The sequence below is a fragment of the Hylobates moloch genome, unplaced genomic scaffold (assembly GCF_009828535.3).
Source record: "Hylobates moloch isolate HMO894 unplaced genomic scaffold, HMol_V3 SCAFFOLD_14, whole genome shotgun sequence".
Lineage (NCBI taxonomy): Eukaryota > Metazoa > Chordata > Mammalia > Primates > Hylobatidae > Hylobates > Hylobates moloch.
Genome location: NW_026652289.1, coordinates 232,507 through 253,445, shown reverse-complemented (window position 1 = coordinate 253,445; position 20,939 = coordinate 232,507). Strand labels below are relative to the sequence as shown.

General features: G+C 48.1%; 1 protein-coding gene across 5 annotated transcripts in view; it reads left to right on the top strand.

Annotated features, from left to right (window-relative positions):
- The window catches only part of PCNT (pericentrin), a 118,841-nt gene extending 110,504 nt beyond the window's left edge, over nucleotides 1-8,337 (top strand). For all 5 annotated transcript variants that reach the window (XM_058427624.1, XM_032174550.2, XM_032174549.2 and 2 more), the window contains 7 exons: nucleotides 739-912; nucleotides 2,645-2,764; nucleotides 3,420-3,649; nucleotides 5,084-5,160; nucleotides 6,389-6,527; nucleotides 7,265-7,392; nucleotides 7,855-8,337. In XM_058427624.1, coding sequence (XP_058283607.1) covers nucleotides 739-912; nucleotides 2,645-2,764; nucleotides 3,420-3,649; nucleotides 5,084-5,160; nucleotides 6,389-6,527; nucleotides 7,265-7,392; nucleotides 7,855-7,898 — 912 coding nt within the window. In that variant the 3' untranslated portion in view covers nucleotides 7,899-8,337. The remainder of the gene's footprint in view (nucleotides 1-738; nucleotides 913-2,644; nucleotides 2,765-3,419; nucleotides 3,650-5,083; nucleotides 5,161-6,388; nucleotides 6,528-7,264; nucleotides 7,393-7,854) is intronic.
- The last annotated feature ends 12,602 nt before the right edge of the window (nucleotides 8,338-20,939 follow it).

The following is a 20,939-nucleotide window of genomic DNA, read 5'->3' as shown; positions in this document are numbered from 1 at the left end:
GAACACATGGGGCTGCTGGTCAGGAGGGGCTATGGTTCTGCTCCAGTGCTGGCGGCCGATGTTCACCTCCACCTGGCCCAGCCAGCTGGCTTTGTATTTGTGTTGATGGCCTTTGCTAGAAACAAAAACCCAAGTCCTCCTTGCAAAGTCTGAGCTCACTGTAAGCTGTGTCTGAAGGAGGTGGGAATCTGGCTGCTGGTATAAATTCTTGATGCGTGTTCTGTGGCATTTATGAAATCATGACTTTCATTGTGGAGCCCACGCATGTGAGGTGCGGGAGAGCTGCACCGCTTGCCCTCTGGCCCCGCCAGCTGAACGTCATCGTGGGTGGGGTGCACCCTGCCCCCTGTGTTGGGCCCTGGTGACCTTTCAGTGTGTCCACCCTCCGTAGGCTGAACGTCCTTTTCATGGTGGAAGTAATAAACCTGTTTTGAGGGGCTTCACATCCGCCCCCTTGGGATGAACTAACAACGATCCAGCCACCTGTTAATTTCAGTGCTGTTAGAACAACCAAACGGGCTATGCTTTTTGACAGGCCTGCATTGTTCATACAAGCCATTTTCATGCAAAGTCTGTGATTCAGTGACTTCTAGAATTTTCTGCCAGCTCCACAAGCTGCTTACTGAACCCCAGACACATTAATTACAATCCCTAAAAATAACTGTTGACAAAAAAACACAAGTAATGTGCATGCCCTTTAACAACAAATTCTTACAAATTTATTTTCTTTTCTCCAAGAAAAAAATGGCAGCAGAGCTGCAATTCCAGTTTGTGGACATCCTGCTGAAAGACAATGTTTCCCTCACAAAAGCCCTCAGCACGGTGACCCAGGAGAAGCTGGAGCTGAGCAGAGCCGTGTCTAAGCTTGAGAAGATGCTGAAGCACCATCTGCAGAAGGGCTGCAGCCCGAGCGTAGGTGTCTGTGCTTAACTCTCACCTGCCTCAGCCTAACCCGCCATGGGCCAGAGCAGCTCCACCCCACGAGAGGCCGGGCTCCCTTTAGGGACCTGGGGATGCGGGCGTCAGCTTCTCCCTAAACGCCGGGCTGCGCTGCCTCTGTCTGAAGCCTTGCTAAATGTTGTGGGATGTTTGAACGTCTCAGCCGACTTCCAGCTCCACCACAGACAGCGTCCTCACTGACCCTGACCACTACTTGATGTTTGGTGCATGTTCATAAAAGGGTATTTTGACTAAGAGTATTATAATCTGATCTAATTTAGAGTTTTATTTAAAGTGATTTATAATTTTTTTTTTTGAGACGGAGTCTTGCTCTGTTGCCCAGGCTAGAGTTCAGTGGCGTGATCTCGGCTCACTGCAACCTCCACCTCCCAGGTTCAAGCAATTCTCCTGTGTCAGCCTCCTGAGTAGCTGAGATTATAAGTGCCCGCCACCACACATGGCTAATTTTTATATTTTTAGTAGAGACGGGGTTTTGCCATGTTGGCCAGGCTGGTCTCAAATTCCTGACGTGATTCCGCCTGCCTCGGCCTCCCAGAGTGCTGGGATTACAGACATGAGCTACCATGCCCAGCTTAAAGTGACTTATAATTTTCTTAATGGTATAGTTGGATAGAGTTATCTTCCGGAATGTCTGATTTTTTTTTCTTTTGTATTTAGGCTATTTTGTTTGTGATTTGCTTTATTTTTTATAACTTTTTAAAAATTATTTTTAAATTTACATACAGTAAAATTTGCCCTTTCCTGGTGTAGTGTCATACAAGTTCACACACGCACACATCCCTGTAACCTTCATAAGTAACCACCATTCACAGAGCACACAGCGATTCCCCCCCAAAAAGAGCAGCAGGCACCCCCACCTGCCGCAGGCCCTGGCTCTTTCCCAGAAAGGTGTGTCAGTGGATCCAGCCCGTCTGGGACCTCCTAAACTGGCTTCTTTCACTTTTTGGGTTTTTTTCTGAGACAGGGCCTTGCTCCCTCTCCCAGGCTGGAGTGCAGTGGAGCAGTCACAGCTCACTTCAGCCTTGACCTCCCAGGTTCAGGGATCCTCCTGCCTCAGCCTCCTGACCTGAAGTGTTAGCAGCAACCTGTGCACGTCCTCCTGTACACTCTTAAGTCATCTCTAAGATCACTTGCAACACCTCATTCAGTGTAAATGCCATGCAAATAGTTGTTATCCTGTATTGTTTAGGGTATAGGGGCAAGAAAAGAAGTATACATGTTTTGGTACAGACACATCTTTTTTTCTGAATATTTTTCACCCACAGTTGGTTGAATCCATGGATGTGGAACCCACAGCTGTCGAGAGCTGACTGTGTTTGTAGTTACCAGTGGTTGGCATTTCTAGGACCAGAGAATATGAGAGTGTTTAAGGCTTAAAGCTTTGAATTTGGGGTGATTTTACAAAGAATTGGTTTTCTGTTTCTACTAAAATGTACCTTTTTTGCAGTCATACTTCAGCAAGTGGCGTGTTGTAATTCCTCCATGTTAATTCTTTGGCTGATCACAGCACGGCGTAACCTAGGCCCTGCTGAGTGGGTGCTGAAGATGAGGAGGGGCCGGGTGTGGTGTGGTCAGCCTGGCCTCCCCGCACATGGCCTTCTCCCTCACCTGCCCCGGCTGCTTCTCTAAGATGCTCTTGTTGACGAGCAGCTCCGTAGACAGCGCTGGCTGTGCTTCCTTACAGAGGTCGGAAAGGTCTGCTTGGAAGCCAGACGAAACGGCTCCACAGAGTTCCCTGAGGCACCCAGACCCCAGCCGGCTTCCACCAGCTGCCAACGAGGAAGCACACACCAGCAATGTCAAGGTAGGAACAGTGCCACGAGTATAGGACTTTGATGCTTTTTTAAGTCCTGGGTTTGTAAATTGCAGGCAAAGCATTTTTGTGCCCACAAGGTTCTTGTCTGCCGGGTGTAGCAGTCACATCACTAAAGGAAAGGAAGTTCACAGAATAAACTTCGGCTTGAATTTTGGTTTAGTTGTGCACAAATACTGAGTTTCTGTGCTTGTTAAGCGTGGAACGTGGAAGGCTTTGACAAAGTCAGCGAATGGCAGCCTCTGCAGCCTGAGGGAGGCCTGGCCCAGGGACTTGGACTTGCCGGGATTCGGCCCAAGCTGTGCTGCAGCCTCCTGATGGCACACAGCCCCCACCCCGTGACGTCCATCTCATGCCCAATTTGGACCTTACCTAAGGGGTTAAATTCAAGAAGCTTCATAGGGGCTCATTCGATGATGCTGTGGAGAGGAGCTTGTGGTCCTAGATCTTGTCTGACAAACACAAATTGATCTTCCAGCAGCAAGGTTGTTTCTGGCCACGGTTGCTGTGGGAAGGCCGACGGCCTCTGATGATTCGATGAGAAAAAGCAATCTGGCTCTTCGGAAAGAGCAATGGTGGAAACGTGCTTTTGTCAGCAAGACAGTCTGTTTCCTATGATAAAATTTTACTGCTTTTTTTCTTTCAGATGGAAAAATTGTACCTGCATTATTTGAGAGCAGAGAGCTTTAGAAAAGCTCTGATTTATCAAAAGAAGTATCTTTTGCTGTTGATTGGTGGATTCCAGGATTCTGAACAAGAAACACTCTCCATGATTGCCCATTTGGGGGTATTTCCTTCCAAAGCAGAACGGAAAATCACATCTCGTCCTTTCACCAGGTTCCGCACAGCTGTCAGGGTGGTCATTGCAATATTAAGGTAAATGCCATGACGTTCAGTCAGCGTGTTCCGCGTCTGTCTCTGTGAGTGGGCAGCACACTGCGTGGTTTTTTGGTGATTTTATTCCTTGAAACTCCATAATATGTGCTTTTTAAAGATGAATGGCATTTGAGGCCTTAGAGAAAATACAGATGATGAACTTGTCTTCAAGAAGTCAGATGTATGAATCTGTCACCTTCTAAAACTAAAGATTTAAGGGCACCTTTGTATTACAGAGGAACATCGATTTAAGGGCACCTTTGTGTTACGGAGGAACGTCCTTTTAATGGGTTTCATGCCACAGAGAATGTGCTGAATTTCTAAAACTCTTTTTCCCCCAAACATTGTGCGGCTGTGCCTCCTCCCTGATGCCACAGAGGTGTTTCCCAAGGCCACGCGCAGGCCTGTCTGGAGGAGCAGGTGCAGCAGAGAGCAGCTAGGAGTCCCGCTCCTTTCAGAGACCAGGTGCCGAGCCAGTTCAGTCATCGCGGCTGCAGGCCGGGCCGAAGTGGGGTGCAGGCGAGGCCTCCTGGGGTGCTGTACGCTCAGCTTCTCTGGTCCTGGGGCACTTTGTCTCCTCGTCTCTGAGCTCCCCTGACCATAGGCCTCCACCGTCCATCCTTCCACCCACCCATCTGTCCATCCTGTGTTCATGGGGAGAACACCCTGCATGAGGAAGCATTTTAGGCACTAGATAGGGGAGGTAAGCAGACCCAGATCCTACCTCCTGTCAAGGAGGGGAGCTCTTTTGAAGGCAGTGGTGTCCCAGAAAGGAGCAGTGTCCGTGTCCCTGTGAGGGCACTGCCTAGGGTAGCTGCCACCATGGGGCCTTGACAGGTCTCATGGAGGAATCGGCAGTGTCTGCTGTGCCTCACAGGAGGGAAGCGGCAGGATGATGCTTGTCCCGAAGGCCATCCTAGCGGGGCGTCTGGGGCCCTGCACGCCGACCTGCATGCCCTCGTCACCTGCACTCTGCATGCTCACCATCTGACGGACTCCTGCGAGGGCTGGGGTCTCCGTGTTGAGCCTGTCCAGTGGCGTCTGTGACAGGATGAAGATGGGAGGGTCCTGCACACCAGGCGGGAGCGGCGTGTGTTTCCTAGTCACTGGTGTGGCCAACTGACTGTGAACCGGAGTCGTCCTGAGCTGGGCCATGGCGGGTGTCTAGAGGGCCAGATGGTCCACGGTGGGGCTGCGGTGAGGCTTTGTCAGGTGGTCGGGCATGGGAAGGTCGCCGCCACCGGCAGCCCTGCGAGCACTGTGGTTGTGTGCACCCGGCGTGCCAGGCCCGAGTCAACAGACCGGCCGACCTCGGCGTCCTGGTCCCGTGGGCAGTGAGGCCCCTGTTCTGCTTGGTCACAGTGGGGTTTTCATTGCTCTTTCCCTTCCTGTCTTGCCGTACTTTTAAGTGTGTCTTGTCTCTTTTTTTTGTAGATTACGTTTTTTGGTTAAGAAATGGCAAGAAGTAGATCGGAAAGGAGCTCTGACACAAGGCAAAGCCCCTCGCCCAGGTGGGACTCCAGCAGCCGGTGGCCGCTGGACTCACAAACCTTTCTTCCTACTCTGTTTTTCATTCACTTTGGGTCATTTTTCAGTGTTGATGGGGATGTAATAAAGCACGATAAAAAAATCCATGAATTCCGTCAGGGCAGTCGTCCAGAGAGAAGGCGCACCCAGCACAGGGAGGTCAGAGCTCACGTTACCTATGAACACAGGTCACAGGGGCGTACGGCAATGGGAAACACTGAGATGCTCAGTATATTGATTCTTTAATAGTGTTTAGCAAAATGGTCTTTTTTTATTCCTCAAATCAACTGAAACTCACTTCACGTCTCTTTCCTTGTAGAGCATCGTGCTTATTTCTGGCTCACTCACATCTTTGTCTCAGGAGTTCTCTGCCGTGCCATTGCCCCCTACAGCAGAGCACAGCTGGCTGCACTAGTGCTGAAGGAGCCGGCCTCAAAGCAGGGCATTTCCAGGGGCTCTTGTCCCAGAGTGGCAGGCGTTGTGTGCAGAGAACTCCCCTCCCACTCAGCACAGAGAACGCGGGGTGGGCTTGCGGCTCCGGGCGTGTGGGGCTTAGGCTGCCTGAGCCACTGCCGACCAGCACCATGACTCAGCATTCCTGGAAGTGCCTTACCAAGTTGTTGTTTTTTGTTCTTGTTTTAAGAGACAGGGGCTTGCTCTTATCATCCAGGCTCAAGTGCAGTGGCACAGTCACAGCTCACTGCAACCTTGAACTCGTGGGCTCGAGCCATCCTGTGTCAGCCTCCCCAGTACCTGGGACTATAGGCGTGAGCACTGCGCCCGGCAGCTGTCAGTGTCGACTCCACATTTTAATAGTTGCTTCTTGAAATTAAAATGCTTTGATTCAGCCTTCAAGACATCAGGAAACTTTGCCCCTCTGAGTCACACCTGGTGGTCTCCAGGGTTCCTACCCCTCCCTCCTGAGCCAGCTCCTCAGAGCTGATAGAGGCAGGACCCCCACCCAGGTCTTGAGACCCCCCTGCCCCGCACTCCCCCGGAGACGGGCTGCCCCTGCAGGTGCAGATAGTCAAAGCTCAGGTTTCTTCCAAAGCTTTAAAAAAGATACTGTACCTTGAGCACCTTAAAAATGTCTTAAAATTGCCATACAGACTCTTAAAAGCTTATACATTTAAACTTTTGATAGATGGGCCTTTACTAAAAAGCATTCATTTCTTTTCCTAATCCCTTTGTTGTTAAATAATTCTGGGGAAGGGCCCCGAGCACGACGGCCGCAGTCTCCACCCAGAACCAGAGAGTCCCCCCCAACCCGGGATGTACCCTCCGGCCACACCAGAGACCCCGCCAGAGGCCACAGACCGGCAGCAGCAGCCTCCCCACACAGTGGGGGAAGGTCAGTGTGACGCCTTCAGGCCCTGTCTCCTGCCAGGGCTCTCCCTCCAGCCTACATAGGGCCTCAGAGAAGTGCATTTTTAGTTCTGGCTTTGGCCCAGCCCAGGACAAGGCAGGAAACTCTCCAGCGTGAGTCCATGAGGGCCTAGAAGTCCCGCCCTGTTTTGGGGGAGGACCTGGCTTCTCTGGTGGCTCTGGTGCCCCAGAGCCCGGTGCTGCGCTCTTCAGTGAAAGAGTCAATGGTGGCCGAGGGCCCCTTTTGTGAGGGGTGTGCCTAGGTGAAGAAGGCATGTTCCCTGCCCTGAAGATACTTGGAAGCTCTGGGTGGAGGGAAAAGGGATACCCCAGTGCTCCCTGGGCCTGGTGGAAGGCTAGGAGGAAGGACAGCCGAGGTGAGGACTGAGTGGGGCGGGTATCACCCTGACAAAGAAACAGTTTGGGAAGATCAGGAAAGGCAGGTGAGACCTGGTGCAGAATCCAGGTTGGGTAATAGATACATCGTTGAAGATTTAGCAAACCAAGTAATATACTCAACTCTGGAACATTGCACAGAAGCTTTTAAAGCACTCTGTGACACTTCTTATAAGGAAGGATCTGAAGGAAACGGCCCCGGAGTCACCCATCCCCACGGGTCTGGTTGGTGGGGCTGGCATCTTCCTTCTGCACTCAGTCACCATGGCTCCATCTGTCAAACTCAACTTTTTTTTTTCTTCTCTTGGTGTGGTAATTTGTTTGAAGAGCCACTCCATCCCCAAATTCAAGATTAGAAAGATCCCTGACTGCTTCTCAAGATCAAGAACATTCCTTGACAGAATATATTCATCATTTAGAAGTGATCCAGCAAAGACTGGGAGGGGGACTACCAGGTAATGCTAGTCCTCGCCGAGTATTTGTTAAGCCGATTATCACTGTACCCTGGAAATGTAGGGTCCGTTGAAAGATGGCTGGTATTCAGCTTAGTAACCAAAGTTTCAGTCTGAACAATCAGTGTCACTAATAGTATTAGAATAGAGGTTATAAGTGAAGAATCTCACGGAAGTCGAAGCCAGTGTACTCAGTGATACGTGCTGGGGTCAGTTTGACTTAATCACCGTCTGGACTTCTTTGTCCTTTCTCTTACATTGATAGCGAACATAAAGATTATATTTCCACCAGGATATAATTTGTTCAGTGTTTCTTAAATATCATAATTTAAACCACTGTATAATTCATATTTTTACCAAAATTTACATGAATTCAGTGACAGTGTTTCAAAATTGTGGAATTCTTTTCAAAAAATCTGTGAAGCCTTGTAACCAATTTGCTGCCTCATTTTTATTTATATGCAGATTCTACTTCAAAGAAATCCTGCCACCAGATGATTCAACAGTGAATAAAATGTCATGGCTCTTACCTGCGGCAATTCTATTTGAGGAAAAGATTTGTTTTTCCCTTTTCCCAAGGAAGCTGGTGGGACAGCATGGGCACTACTCTTCACGTGCGGTGACACCAGCCCCCAGATGCCTTGAATTAAGTGTCCTCACCTTTATGCATGACTGCAAAGCCAGATGGAGCATTTTCTATGGAGCCTCCGTATGTTTTAGGCCCGTGACCTTCGTGAGGTGACGGGCACTCACTCCCATGAGCCCTGGCTGTGTGCTGTTGTGTGCCTATCGACAGATCCATCCTTCCTGCCTCCAAGAAGGATACACAGAGAATGGCTTCCTGTTGTTTTATTTTCTTAACGTGTACAGATGGAAACTTCATTTAAAAATAAAAACAAAACAGCTCAAAAAGGAATAAAATTTAATCACTGTTTTGTTTGTGAGTAACCCTTGTGTTGTTTTTTTCCATTGTATCCATTTTATCAGTTTGCCTTTCTCACTGACTAAAAAGTTAAGCAGAGAGTTTATGTTAAACTCATAAGTCAAAAATTTTCAGTGGAACTCGGAGCATTCTTGAATAGCCACTTGACTGTTGTTTACTCTTACTTGGTTTCTTATTTTTTTAAAGATGCTGCCACTATGTATCCACCTCTCATGGCCATGCTTTTTGTTTTTGAGATGGGAGTCTCCCTCTGTCACCCAGGCTGGAGTGCAATGGTGCAATCTTGGCTCACTGCAACCTCCGCCTCCCAGCCTCAAGCAACTTTCCTGCCTCAGCCTCCTGAGTAGCTGGGATTACAGGCGCCCACCACCACGCCCAGCTAATTTTTGTATTTTTAGTAGAGACAGAGTTTCACCATGTTGGCCAGGCTGGTTTGAATTCTTGACCTCAAATGATCCATCCTCCTCGGCCTCCCAAAATGTTGGGATTACAGGTGTAAGCCACCGTGCCCGGCTGGCTGTGCTTTTTTATGTTTCACTCATCCTCGCTTAGACTAGACAGTAATACCTAGCCAAGGACCCTTTACCCAAAAATGTACTAGATGGGTATAATTTTTTTATTTTTAGAGACAAGGTCTCACTCTGTCACCCAGGCTGGAGTGCAGTGATGCAATCACAACTCACTGCAGCCTTGACCTACCAAGCCCAAATGATCCTCCTGCTTAGCCTCCCGAGTAGTTGGGACTATAGGTGCGTACCACCAGGCCTGGCGCTAATTTTTGTATTTCTTTTAGAGACAAGGTTTCACTTTGTTTCCCAGCCTGGTTTCAAGCTCCTGGCTCAAGCAATCCTACTGTCTCTGCCTCCTGAGTAGCTGGGAGTACAGGCATGCGCTGCCACATTCAGCTAGTTTTTTTTTGTTTTTTTTTTTTAAGTAGAGACGGAGTCTCACTCTGTTGCCCACAGTGGTCTTGAACCCCTAGCTTCAAGTGATCCTCCTGCCTTGGCCTCCCAAAGTGCTGGGAATACAGGCTCAAGACACTGCGTCCAGCCCTTCTAGTTTATTGAAGGAGAAATAAAAGAAACCATGAGGAAAAAGACGAACATAGGCTATTCTACAGTTAACTGCCCTCGTCTCATCAGAGACAATGGGACGTGAATGTGAGGAGCCTGTTCTAGCTTAAAGAAGCCAAGAAGCTGTCAGCCGGGCGTGGTGGCTCACACCTGTAATCCCAGCGCTTTGGGAGGTCGAGGTGGCCAGATCACAAGGTCAGGAGTTTGAGACCAGCCTAACCAACATGGCAAAACCCAGTCTCTACTAAAAATACAAAAATTATCCAGGTGTGGTGACAGGCTCCTGTAATCCAGCTACTCAGGAGACTGAGGCAGGAGAATCACTTGAACCCAGGAGGCGGAGGTTGCACTGAGCCAAAAGTCCTCAGTACCAAAAGGTGCCAGTGAAGACACTAGATTGCAGGTAAAGATGTTCCTGTTTTCATTGTGTATGAGCCACCCAGTTTCCCTCAAAAATTGGGATCGATAGCACCAGTTAGTGCAGTAACCCCATCCCTGGGTGTTGGCTCAGGCAGCAGTCTCAACTGCTAGTTCAAAGTTCAAAATACCACCATTGTCGTATCTGGTAGAAGCAGTCCTCCCTTGGAACAGTGGAGTTCAGAGTTACAAGATGAGAAGCAAAAATTCCTTCTGGGGTTATTTGGCATAACAGTAAGAGGGGCCATTCCTATCTGCAGCCCTTAGGTTTCCAAGCCAGCATATGCTAGCTGTGGGAGAAGTAGCACTAGGTATTGTTCAGTTAAAGCCTATACCACATCCTGTGTTATAGCACTCCATATTGACGGGGCATTGTCTCCAATCTGGCATCATAATTGAGCCTTCAGGAGGCCTTTCCACCATCCACTAAGCAAGCTACTTCTGACTGACAGGAGTTTGGGGTAAGATGAGGGCATCGTACAACCACGTGCTTAGAGCCACACTTGCTGTCAGAAGAGTTTTCTGGGTAGAAGCGATGATGAATTAGGAATTTGGGAAGTCTGCAAATGTGTGTTGGGCAGGAAAAGCAAATTAATATGCAGAATAGGAATGGATAGATGCAGGGGGACAGCAGAGCTGGAGAACTGCATGGGAGCCTGAGCTCCCTGTTCATGCTGCCTGCTGCCGCCTCCCTGACCTGCTGGAGGCTTGTCTCCTTTTCCGACACCATTCTCTAACAGGAGCTACCTGTCCCACAGTTCCATTCTAACACTACCTAGAGTCAGAATGGACACAGTTCCCACAAGTTAAGGACAAAGTCCTTCAATTTTTAATTATTTTTGTAGAGATGGGGGTCTCCCTGTTGCCCAGACTGGTCTCGAATTCCTGGGCTCAAGTGATCCTATCTTGGCCTCCCAAAGTGCTGGGATTACAGGTGTGAGCCACAGTACCCAGCCTAGTTCTTCAATTCTGATACTACCTGGAGTCAGCACAGACCCTAAAAGCTAAGGACTCAGTCTCCATGTCAGACATCAGCCACAAGTGGTGTTCCCAGCCTACCCCCAATTCTGCCCAGCCAATTCATAAGTTTGTGGGGTTTTCAGCCCCACCCCCATAGGTTTAATAATTTACTAGAATGATGCAAAGTACTATTCTTGGGATTATCAGTTTATTATACAGGGTACAACAAAGGAACAGCCAAATGGAAGAGGTGAGCAGGACAAGTATGGGGCCCAGAGCTTCTGTGTCCACTGCAGGCGTGCTGCCCTCCCAGCACTATCGGGGGGACCCACCCCCAATATTTCAACGTAGGTTCTATTTTCCCTAAGTGTCGGCCGGTCTGAGAAATAGAAAGAGAACAAAGAGGAATTTTACAGCTGGGCCGCCAAGGGTGACATCACATAGTGGTAGGACCGTGATGCCCAGCTGAGCCGCAAAACCAGCAGGTTTTTATTAAGGACTTTAAAAGGGGAGGGGATGTACGAACAGGGAGTAGGTCACAAAGATCACATACTTCAAAGGGCAAAAGGGAGAACAAAGATCACATGCTTCTGAGGCCAATAAAGATCACAAGGCAAAGAGCAAAATCAAAAACTCCTGATAAGGGTCTATGTTCAGCTGTGCATGTATTGTCTTGATAAACATCTTAAACGACAGAAAACAGGGTTCAAGAGCAGAGAACCGTCTGACCTCAAATTTACCAGGGAGTGGTTTTCTCCCCACCCTAATAAGCCTGAGGGTATTGCAGGAGACCAGGGCGTATTTCAGTCTTTATCTCAACTGCGTAAGACAGACACTCCCACAGCAGCCATTTCTAGACCTCCCCCAAGGAATGCAATTCTTTTCCTAGGGTCTTAATATTCTATGTTAGGAAAAGAATTTAGCGATATCTCTCCTACTTGCACGTCCGTTTATAGGCTCTCCGCAGGAAGAAAAATATGGCTCTTTTTGCCCGACCCCACAGGCAGTCAGACCTTATGGTTGTCTTCCCTTGTTCCATAAAAATCGCTGTTATTCTGTTCGTTTTCAAGGTGCACTGATTTCATATTGTTCAAACACACTTTTTGTTTGTTTGTTTTTTGAGATGGAGTCTCGCTCTGTTGCCCAGGCTGGAGGGCAGTGGCGCCATCTCAGCTCACTGCAAGCTCCGCCTCCCGGGTTCAGGCCATTCTCCTGCCTCAGCCTCCCAAGTAGCTGGGACTACAAGCACCTGCCACCACGCCCGGCTGATTTTTTGTATTTTTAGTAGAGACGGGGTTTCACTGTGTTAGCCAGGATGGTCTCAATCTCCTGATCTCATCAAATGCACGTTTTACAATCAATTTGTACAGTCAACGCAATCATCACAGTGGACCTGAGGTGACATACATCCTCAGCTTACGAAGATAACAGGATTAAGAGATTAGACAGGCATAAGACATTATAAGAGTATTATTAGGGAAGTGATAAATGTCCATGAAATCTTCGCAATTTATGTCCCTCTGCCACGGCTCCAGCCAGTCCCTCGGTTTGGGGTCCCTGACTTCCCACAACACAGCACAACCCAGAATCTCCCTAAGCCTCATTGGCTAAGAGTTTTTATCAAGGCCTCATTACATAGTCATGATGGATTGGATTATTGATCACGATTGAACTTAAACTCCAACCCCCTCCCCTCTCCAGAGGCCTGAGGGTGGGGCTGAAAATCCTAACCCTCCAATCACGTTGGGTCCTCTGTTGTCCAGCCCCCACCCTGAAGGGGCCCCACCACAATCACCTCAAAAGCCTGAATAGAAAACTTTTAATGACTGCACCTGGGATGGATGCCTGATATGGTTTGGATCTGTGTCTCTGCCCAATCTCATGTTGAATTCTAATCCCTAATGTTGGAGGTGGGACCTGGTGGGAGGTTATTGGATCATGGGGACAGTTTCTCATGAATGGTTTAACACCTGGGTGCTGTTCTCAGACAGTGAATGAGTTCTTGCGAGATCTGGCTGTTCAAGTGTGTGGCACCTCCATCCTCTCTCTGCCTCCTAATCCAGCCATGTGAAGTGCCTTGCTCCCCCACTTTGTCTTCTGCCATGATTGGAAGCTTCCTGAGGCCTCCCCAAAGGAAAAGCCACTATGCTTACTGTACAGCCTGCAGAACCGTGAGCCAAATATACTTTTCTTTATACATTATCCAGTCTCAGGCATTTTTTTTTGAGATGGAGTCTTGCTCTGTCACCAGGCTTAAATGGCACAATCTTGGCTCACTGCCACCTCCACCTCCTAGGTTCAACCAATTATCCTGTCTCAGCCTCCTAAGTAGCTGAGACTACAGGTGCATGCCACCACGCCCGACTAATTTTTGTATTTTTAGTAGAAACAGAGTTTCACCATATTGGTCAGGCTGGTCTTGAACTCCTGACCTCAGGTGATCCACCAGCTTTGGCCTCCCAAAGTGCTGGGATTACAGGCCTGAGCCACCACACCTGGCCTCAGGCATTTCTTTATAGCAGTGTGAGAATAAATACAGTGCCTCACAGAGATGCTGATTCTCAAAACCCAACAATACCACCTCACTTGCAGACCTCCAAGACTCTGATCCCAATACAGCCCACAGAAGCATGAGGCATACCACAGGAGATAGCCTATACAACAAATCATTAAACTAGACATAAACAACAGCATTTCATTGAAACTGGAAACAGTATACACAAAACTATGCCTGAACAGATTCAGAAGGCATAAGTATGTGACCCAAGTGAGTGACCAAACGCATGCTGCCGCCTTTTCTACTTCACACCCCCTCAGTCTACATCTGTGGTTTCACAGGACGCTCCCTAAGACCAGTTGACAGAACACGAAAAAATACAGGTATGTTTTACCAATGGATCCATACAGTATGGCAGCATGAACCATAAATAGTTGCTACACTAGTGACTCACACCTGTAATCCCAGCACTTTGGGAGGCTAAGGCAGGCAGATCATGAGGTCAGGAGATTGAGACTATCCTGGCCACCATGGTGAAATCCTATCGCTACTAAAAGACAAAAAATTAGCCGGGCGTGGTGGTGGGCGCCTGTAGTCCTAGCTACTCAGGAGGCGGAGGCAGGGGAATCACTTGAACACGGGAGGCAGAGGTTGTAGCGAGCTGAGATCACGCCACTGCACTCCAGCCTGGAAGACAAGAGTGAGACTCCATCTCAAAAAACAAACAAAAAGATAGTTGCTACACTACAACCTAGTTTAGGGTTGGATTTTTGAAGATTTCCAGCTGGCAAAACTTGGGAGGGTACAGCTGGTGGTCCATCTTATGTGGAAAGGAAGGTGTCTGAATTTACTGATCTGCAAGCATTCCTGTGCAGTTACGGACTGTCCAGCTGGTCAATAACAGAAAGATTGCAAAGAACGGTTTCAAGGAAGTCTTCAGTGCCGGGCTCAGTGGCTCACGCCTTTGGGAGGCTGTGCCTTTAGCATGTTGTCCCAGTGCTCTGCCAGGCAGGAGGGCCCATGGACACTACACTTCCTTGGCTATAAAGTGAATCTCGTTTGAAATGTTATGTGGTTATGTCAGTGAAACAAACACTCCTTAAGCCTTTCTGGCTGACACTTGTGAGTAGGAAAAGACAAGCCTCGTATCTGGAATATGAGACTATTCTTATGAAAAGTGAACCACCAGCCCTTCCAGGACGGGAGAGTTCCAATACAGTAAACTCTCCTTATAAAATAGGGACTATGTCTAAAGACCTCTGTAAACCTGGATGTTTGTGCTCCTTGATGAAGTGACCCACAATGGGAGTTTAACATTGGTCTCTTTTGCTGGCAGGTTAGATATTCAGGGGCAGCTAGATATTAACCAAACCTGGGTAGATCGGCTTTGGTTAGAGAACCCATGCTGTTAGGCCCATGAACAGCCTCCAACTCCATCACCTTGGCTACCTTGTCCATGTGCCCATCATGCCAGTAGTACAGTAGCCAATAAAAGATACTTCTTTCATGGATGCTGTCTTGTGGGCATTAACATTGTATACAAAGAACATCGTACTTCATGCCTATTCCAATTTATCTGACCACATAAATCTACCACACACCTCCTTATCTCCAACTTCCAATTGTTTTCCTTCCAGGCCCTTAACCAGTTACCCAGGCCCTCTAGCACTGCCCATGGCTCCATGTATATTCTCACCTCGGGCTACTTCTTCCACAAAAAAGTGGATGACCAGGAGCTCTGCCTGAAATTCTGCCTATCGAGAGGATATGCCCTTATCACCATTTTTCAAGGTCACCCCTGAGGAGGCTGTAATGTAGCTGCTATTTTCATTTTGAACTCATACTGAGCCAACCCATTTATACACCATGCTCACAATTTTTACTCCTGTCAACTGGTTATAAGGGCCCCCTCACACGGTCACAGGTGTGAAATGACATTGTGGCTGATCCAACAGCTCTGGAAGTCATGTGCCATCTGTGCTCTGCAGCTCATTTGGTAACCTCTGTACATTCTCATGCTCAATCTTGAATATACTACTTCCATATTATGAGGGACTGTTGCCGGTCCCAACTGATGTTATAACTTGGTAGTTTAACACATTAACAGGCAGTTCTGGCTGCATGGTCATCTGGTGGCTTATGGTCAGGTGTTCCATCACTATCAGAGACAAGCAGAACACCAGAAGATAGATCTACACACCCCGCCCCCCCACAAATGCATACAATCCTCTGCTCCAGGTGGCATGACAGAATCTCTACATTACATCATTCTGCACCATTAATAACACCAAAAACATACCTGTTAGACTATATGGCCCAGGCCATAGCATTACTTCATCACAACCCAGATCTACTGTACAGACTTTTCCAGTTCTGGGCGCTTTCCAAAACTGGCAATCTCCCAACTCCACTAGTATCTGGACCAGAGCAATATTCACAGGTGTGGGATATGCTGCCTCCACAACCTGAGGCAAGAACTAGCTCAAGAACCAACAAGTGTCTTGCTTTCTTAATGGCAGGAGGTGCAAGAAGCAATAATTCATTCGCTTTTGGAAGGGATGCCCTAGAGCACCCCTGACCGCTGGAGCCCTAAAAATGTTAGGATGTAGCAGGCTCCTAGATTCCTTTAGGGTTTATATGCCACTCTCTGGAGCAGCTGTCTCCAGGACCTTCTGCACTTCTCATCTGGCTGATCAACATGTCACTGATGTAAAGGAACAATGTAATATTCTACAGGATGTCTAGGTGGTCCAGATCTCTTTGGGTTATGACGGAGAGCAAGAGAAGTAATATAACCTTCAGGCAAAACTGTATTTTAATTCCACGCAAATGCAAAATGTTTTTGATCCCTGACAGGTAAAGAACAAATCCACCTAGTCAACAACTACCTACCATATCTGGCAGAGAGGCTATTAGGGATACTTTTTTTTTTTTTTTTTTTTTTGAGATAGAGTCTCACACTGTCACCTGGGCTGGAGTGCAATGGCATGATCTCGGCTCACTGCAACCTCCATCTCCCAGGTTCATGGGATTCTCCTGCCTCAGCCTCCTGAGTAGCTGGGATTACAGGCACACACCACCACACCCGGCTAATTTTTTGTATTTTTAGTAGAGACAGGGTTTCACTATGTTAGCCAGACTGAACTCCTGACCTTGTGTCCCGCCCACCTTGTCCTCCCAAAGTGCTGGGATTACAGGCATGAGCCACTGCGCCTGGCCAGGGATACTTCCTAGATGAGTTTGCAACAGGGTACCCAAAACAACTACTGGTTGACAGCAAATAGAGTAGGCTGTCATTCTCCAGGATCCTTGTGACTTCTGCAGGGGTCATGCTGGTAAATTAAACAAAAATGTTGGTAACCACCACTTTACATCACTTGGATCCTTAAAAGTGGCACTTATCTCTGCCATTCCCACTCTGGGACAATTGTTTTATAATCTTGGTAGGGGATGGGACAGTTTCAGGTTTCTGTTTGGCTTTTTCCATTTTGTTATCTAACTCTATAGGTCAGGGACCTGGAATGACATTAACTGCCAAGTATGTCAATGCCAATTATTCACTCGAAGGCTAAGAAAATATCACTAGATCAGTCCACTAGGTCTATGGGTCCACTGTAAGCTGGACCTTTAGCAGAACTCCATCAATTACCTGGCCACCACATGCAGCCACCCTAACAGAAGGGGATAATACTCTAGGCATCTGGACCCTGTGTCCACAAGTCTTCCAAATGTTCGGCTAATCGCTTTTCTCCAGGATGTAGTTATCAAAAGAAATTGCTGTCAGACCCTTTGGAAAAGTACCTGGGGATTCATTTCTGTGTGTACTTGTACTGTTATAGGTCCTTCTTCTTGGTGTTTGGCCACCTCTCAAGTAATGTTTCCATTTCTGAAAACTGGCTTAGTTCCAGAAACTGGGCATGGAATCCTGATTTTTTAAAACTGGGACAAGCATCTTTATTTATTTTTTTCAGTTGAGACAGTCTTGCTGCGTTGCCCAGGCTGGAGTGCAGTGGTGCAACCACAGCTCACTGTAACCTTGAACTCCTGAGCTCAAGTGATCCTCCCACCTCAGCTTCCCAAAATGCTGAGATTACAGGCACAGGCCACCGTGCCTGGATGGATTTTTTTTTTTTTTTTTTTTGCCAGCTGAGTAGTACCCTTCTTAGCTGCCCATCTATTTTGCCTCCAGGGACGCCATGTTTATTAACCAGTTCTATAACCATACAGGTGAGGCCCCCATGGCTGCCACTCAGACCCTGCTGGTACTATAATTGCAATCCTCTGACTTCTGTCAGCTGTGTTGCCTTTGGCTTCTTGGGTTTTTTTCTTTGGTCCCCATTATGTCCCAGAATGGCCTCTTTTGTCTCAGGATCCCATCATCCCCAGTGCTATCACCCAGCCAAGTTCTGGAACAGCCTTTCTATTGTCATTCTTGCCTACAGAGATGAGCCATCACTGAATATTTTAGTGACATCGGTGCCCCTTTCATCATCCTATGTCTAATGATCTTTATAAATGATGTGTTATTTACACCTTCATGTGGAATATGATCATCTCGAATGTCTTCTAGATGCACGGAGCATATAAATTTCAGCATGCCCACACCCCTGAACCTTTCACTCCCTTCCACCACTGTCTGCCATGGCAATTTTGCCATTTCAGTTTTGCTTACCATGGCCCATGGCTTTTTCCAAGTGTGGTATTTTAAAAATATACTGGCAAATTTTTTGATATTCTTCCCTTTAGAAGATGAAGCCTAATTCCTCTCCCTTTGAATATGGGTGATTTAGTGACTCATTTCTTCCAAAGAGGAAGTAGCTGAAGTGATGGTATGCAACTTCTGAGGCTGGTTCACAAAAAGGATACAGCTTTCTTTTGTCCTTTGTCTTTAGATTGCCCTTGGAATCCAGCCATCATATTGTGAGGAAGCCTCGGCCACAGGGACTGGCCATGTAGGGGTGTGCTGGCTGACATCCCCAATCTGGGCTGCAGCCAATTTCCAGTATCAGCTGTCAGACATTCGAGCAGATGAACCTTCACTCATTCCAACCTCTAGCCTCTGAACTGCTCCAGCTGAGGCCTCAGACACTGTGGAATAGAGATAACCAATCCCCACTATGTCTGACCCACAGTAACCTAGAGATAATAAATGATTCTTGTTTTAAGCCACTAAGTGTGGAGTAATTTGTTAGGTAGCAGTAGCTATACCACCATTCTAGGAGCCATCCTTGCAGGAAGTCTGCAGACAGTCTTTGCCAAGGTGCTAAATCGCGTATTTCAATAAACACATCTATGCAAGTTTACATTCCAGCTCCCTTCATCAAGCACCCTCATAATCCAGCCCCAAACTTTCCCAGCTCCTGTCAGTACATGTTGGCTGGGTGGTACAGCTTGTTATGGGCTAAAGTGTGTCCCCCTCAAAAGATGCTGAAGCCCTAATCCCTGGTAAATATGAACGTGACATTATTTGGAAATGGGTCTTTGTAGACAAGTTAAGATGCGCTCATTAGAATGGGCCCTAATCAGTATGACTAGTGTCCTTCTAAAAAGAAGCCCATGTCTAATGACCTTTGTCAATGATGTGTTATTTATGCCTTCGTCTGGAGAGACACACACAACAAGATCACCATGTGAATATAAAGGCAGGACTGGGACAATGCCTCTATAAGCCAAGGAACCAAAGACTGCCAGCAAACCACCAGAATCTGGGAGACAGGCATGAGACAGATTCTCCCTCCTAGCCCCAGAAGGAATCAACTCTGTGAACACTTTGATCTCAGACTTCTAGCCTCCAGAACTCGGAGACAATAAATGTCTGCCCAGTTTGTTACTGAAGCCCCAGCAAACTAATAACACAGTTGTTTTGAGGGGGAGGGAGCTATATTCTCTTTTCTATCTCATTGTTTCCAGCTGAATAATGCAAAAGAAACAACCATAATTATACATCTACTGTGCATTAAGTGGGGGGAGGGAGGAGGAGTAGTGCCAGGTTAGTAGGAGAGGTGAGCCACCCCGACAGGATTCAGGTTCAAGACAGGCCAGGTGTGATGGCTCACTGGAGCCTAGGAGTTTGAGACAAGCCGGGGCAACATAGCAAGACCTTGCCTCTACAAATAATAAAAAATGTTATGTGGGCACGGTGACACATGCCTGTAGTCCCAGTTACTTAGGAGGCTAAGGTGGTAGGATCGTTTGAGCCCAGGAAGTTGAGGCTACAGTGGGCCATGATCCAGCAACTGCACTCCAGCCTGGGCAATAGAGTGAGACACTGTCTACAAAAAAAAGGTTTAAGGCAGTTTGGGGAGTCAAAACCTTTGAAGGCATCTACCCAGGTTATCTCCAACCCATGTATGACGGGCTTTTTTTTTTTTAAAGACAGGGTCTCACTCCTGTTGCCCAGGCTGGAGTGCAGTGGTGCAGTCACAGCCCACTACAGCCCTGAGTTCCAGGACTCAGGTGATCCACCCACCTTAGTCTCCCAAGTAGCTGGGACCACAGCCGTGGCCACCATGCCCGGCTAATTTTTTGTGTTTTCAGTAGAGATGGGGTTTTGTCATGTTGCCCAAGCTGGTCTTGAACTCCTGGACTCAAGCAATCTTCCCGCCTTGGCCTCCCAAAGTGCTGGGATTACAGGTGTGAGCCACTGTGCCCGGCCTCATCTTTTCTTAGCAGGGATCCAAACTTAGTGGAAGAGTATTGCCTTGTTTGGGTGTTTTGCTATTTTTGGAGTTCAGTCAAACAGGGATGTTAATTCCTGGGCCTGGTTCTTGTCTTTGACCTGCTGCAGTAAATGGAGCTTCTCTATATGCAACGGGACAGACTCACTGGCTTACAACTGTTTGTTGCTTGCCTTCAGCTGACCACTATTCTTAAGAGACTCGGCGGCACTGAGCAATAGCTATTCAATCCCCTTTTCCTTCCTTTTATCTACTACGTCCACCATATATGAAATGTCTGATTCTTCACCCACTCGTGGATTCCATTTCACTAGTTCACCCTCCTACTTCACCACTGGTGAGTGATGCAGCCTCGAATCCCATCTTCCCACCAGGTTTAATGCTGCAGAATGGTTTCTCCAGAAGCAGATGCTGCGACTGAGTTTGGGGTACGAGAATGTTGACATGGTATCAACACCTGTGAAAGGAAGGGGAAGGAAGCAGGACTGGACGGAGGAAGAAGGGTATGTAAGTCCCGCAAAGCTTTGGCCAACCTCGTGTGGAGCTCCGGAACAAGAACTGCTGAAGTTCGCCAGACTCGGGCACTCCTGCCTAACTCAGTAACAGGCGGGCGGCCTCGGGGCACGGACACGCTGCTCAGGCCCCGCCACAGCCACCCTCGCACCGTCAGACACACCCCCATACATTCGGGGAGCAGGACCTTCAGGACGCCGGCGGGGCCCTCTCAGTCCAGCTCCACCAGGCCCCTCGTCCGTCCTCCCGCCCTCCAAGGTCACCTCGCGGTCCGACATGGCTGCTGGGGCTCCTTCGGGGCCGACGATGTGTACTTCTAGGGCTATTTTTTAAAGCAAAGGAGTGAACACAGGTAAAGGCACGAGAAAGGTGCCTCGACGCCACCACGGACTGCGCAGCGAGCGTTCGCGATCAGCACAGCTCGAAAGCGAAGACAGCGGTCAACGCGGACACGCCATGGCGCGGGGACC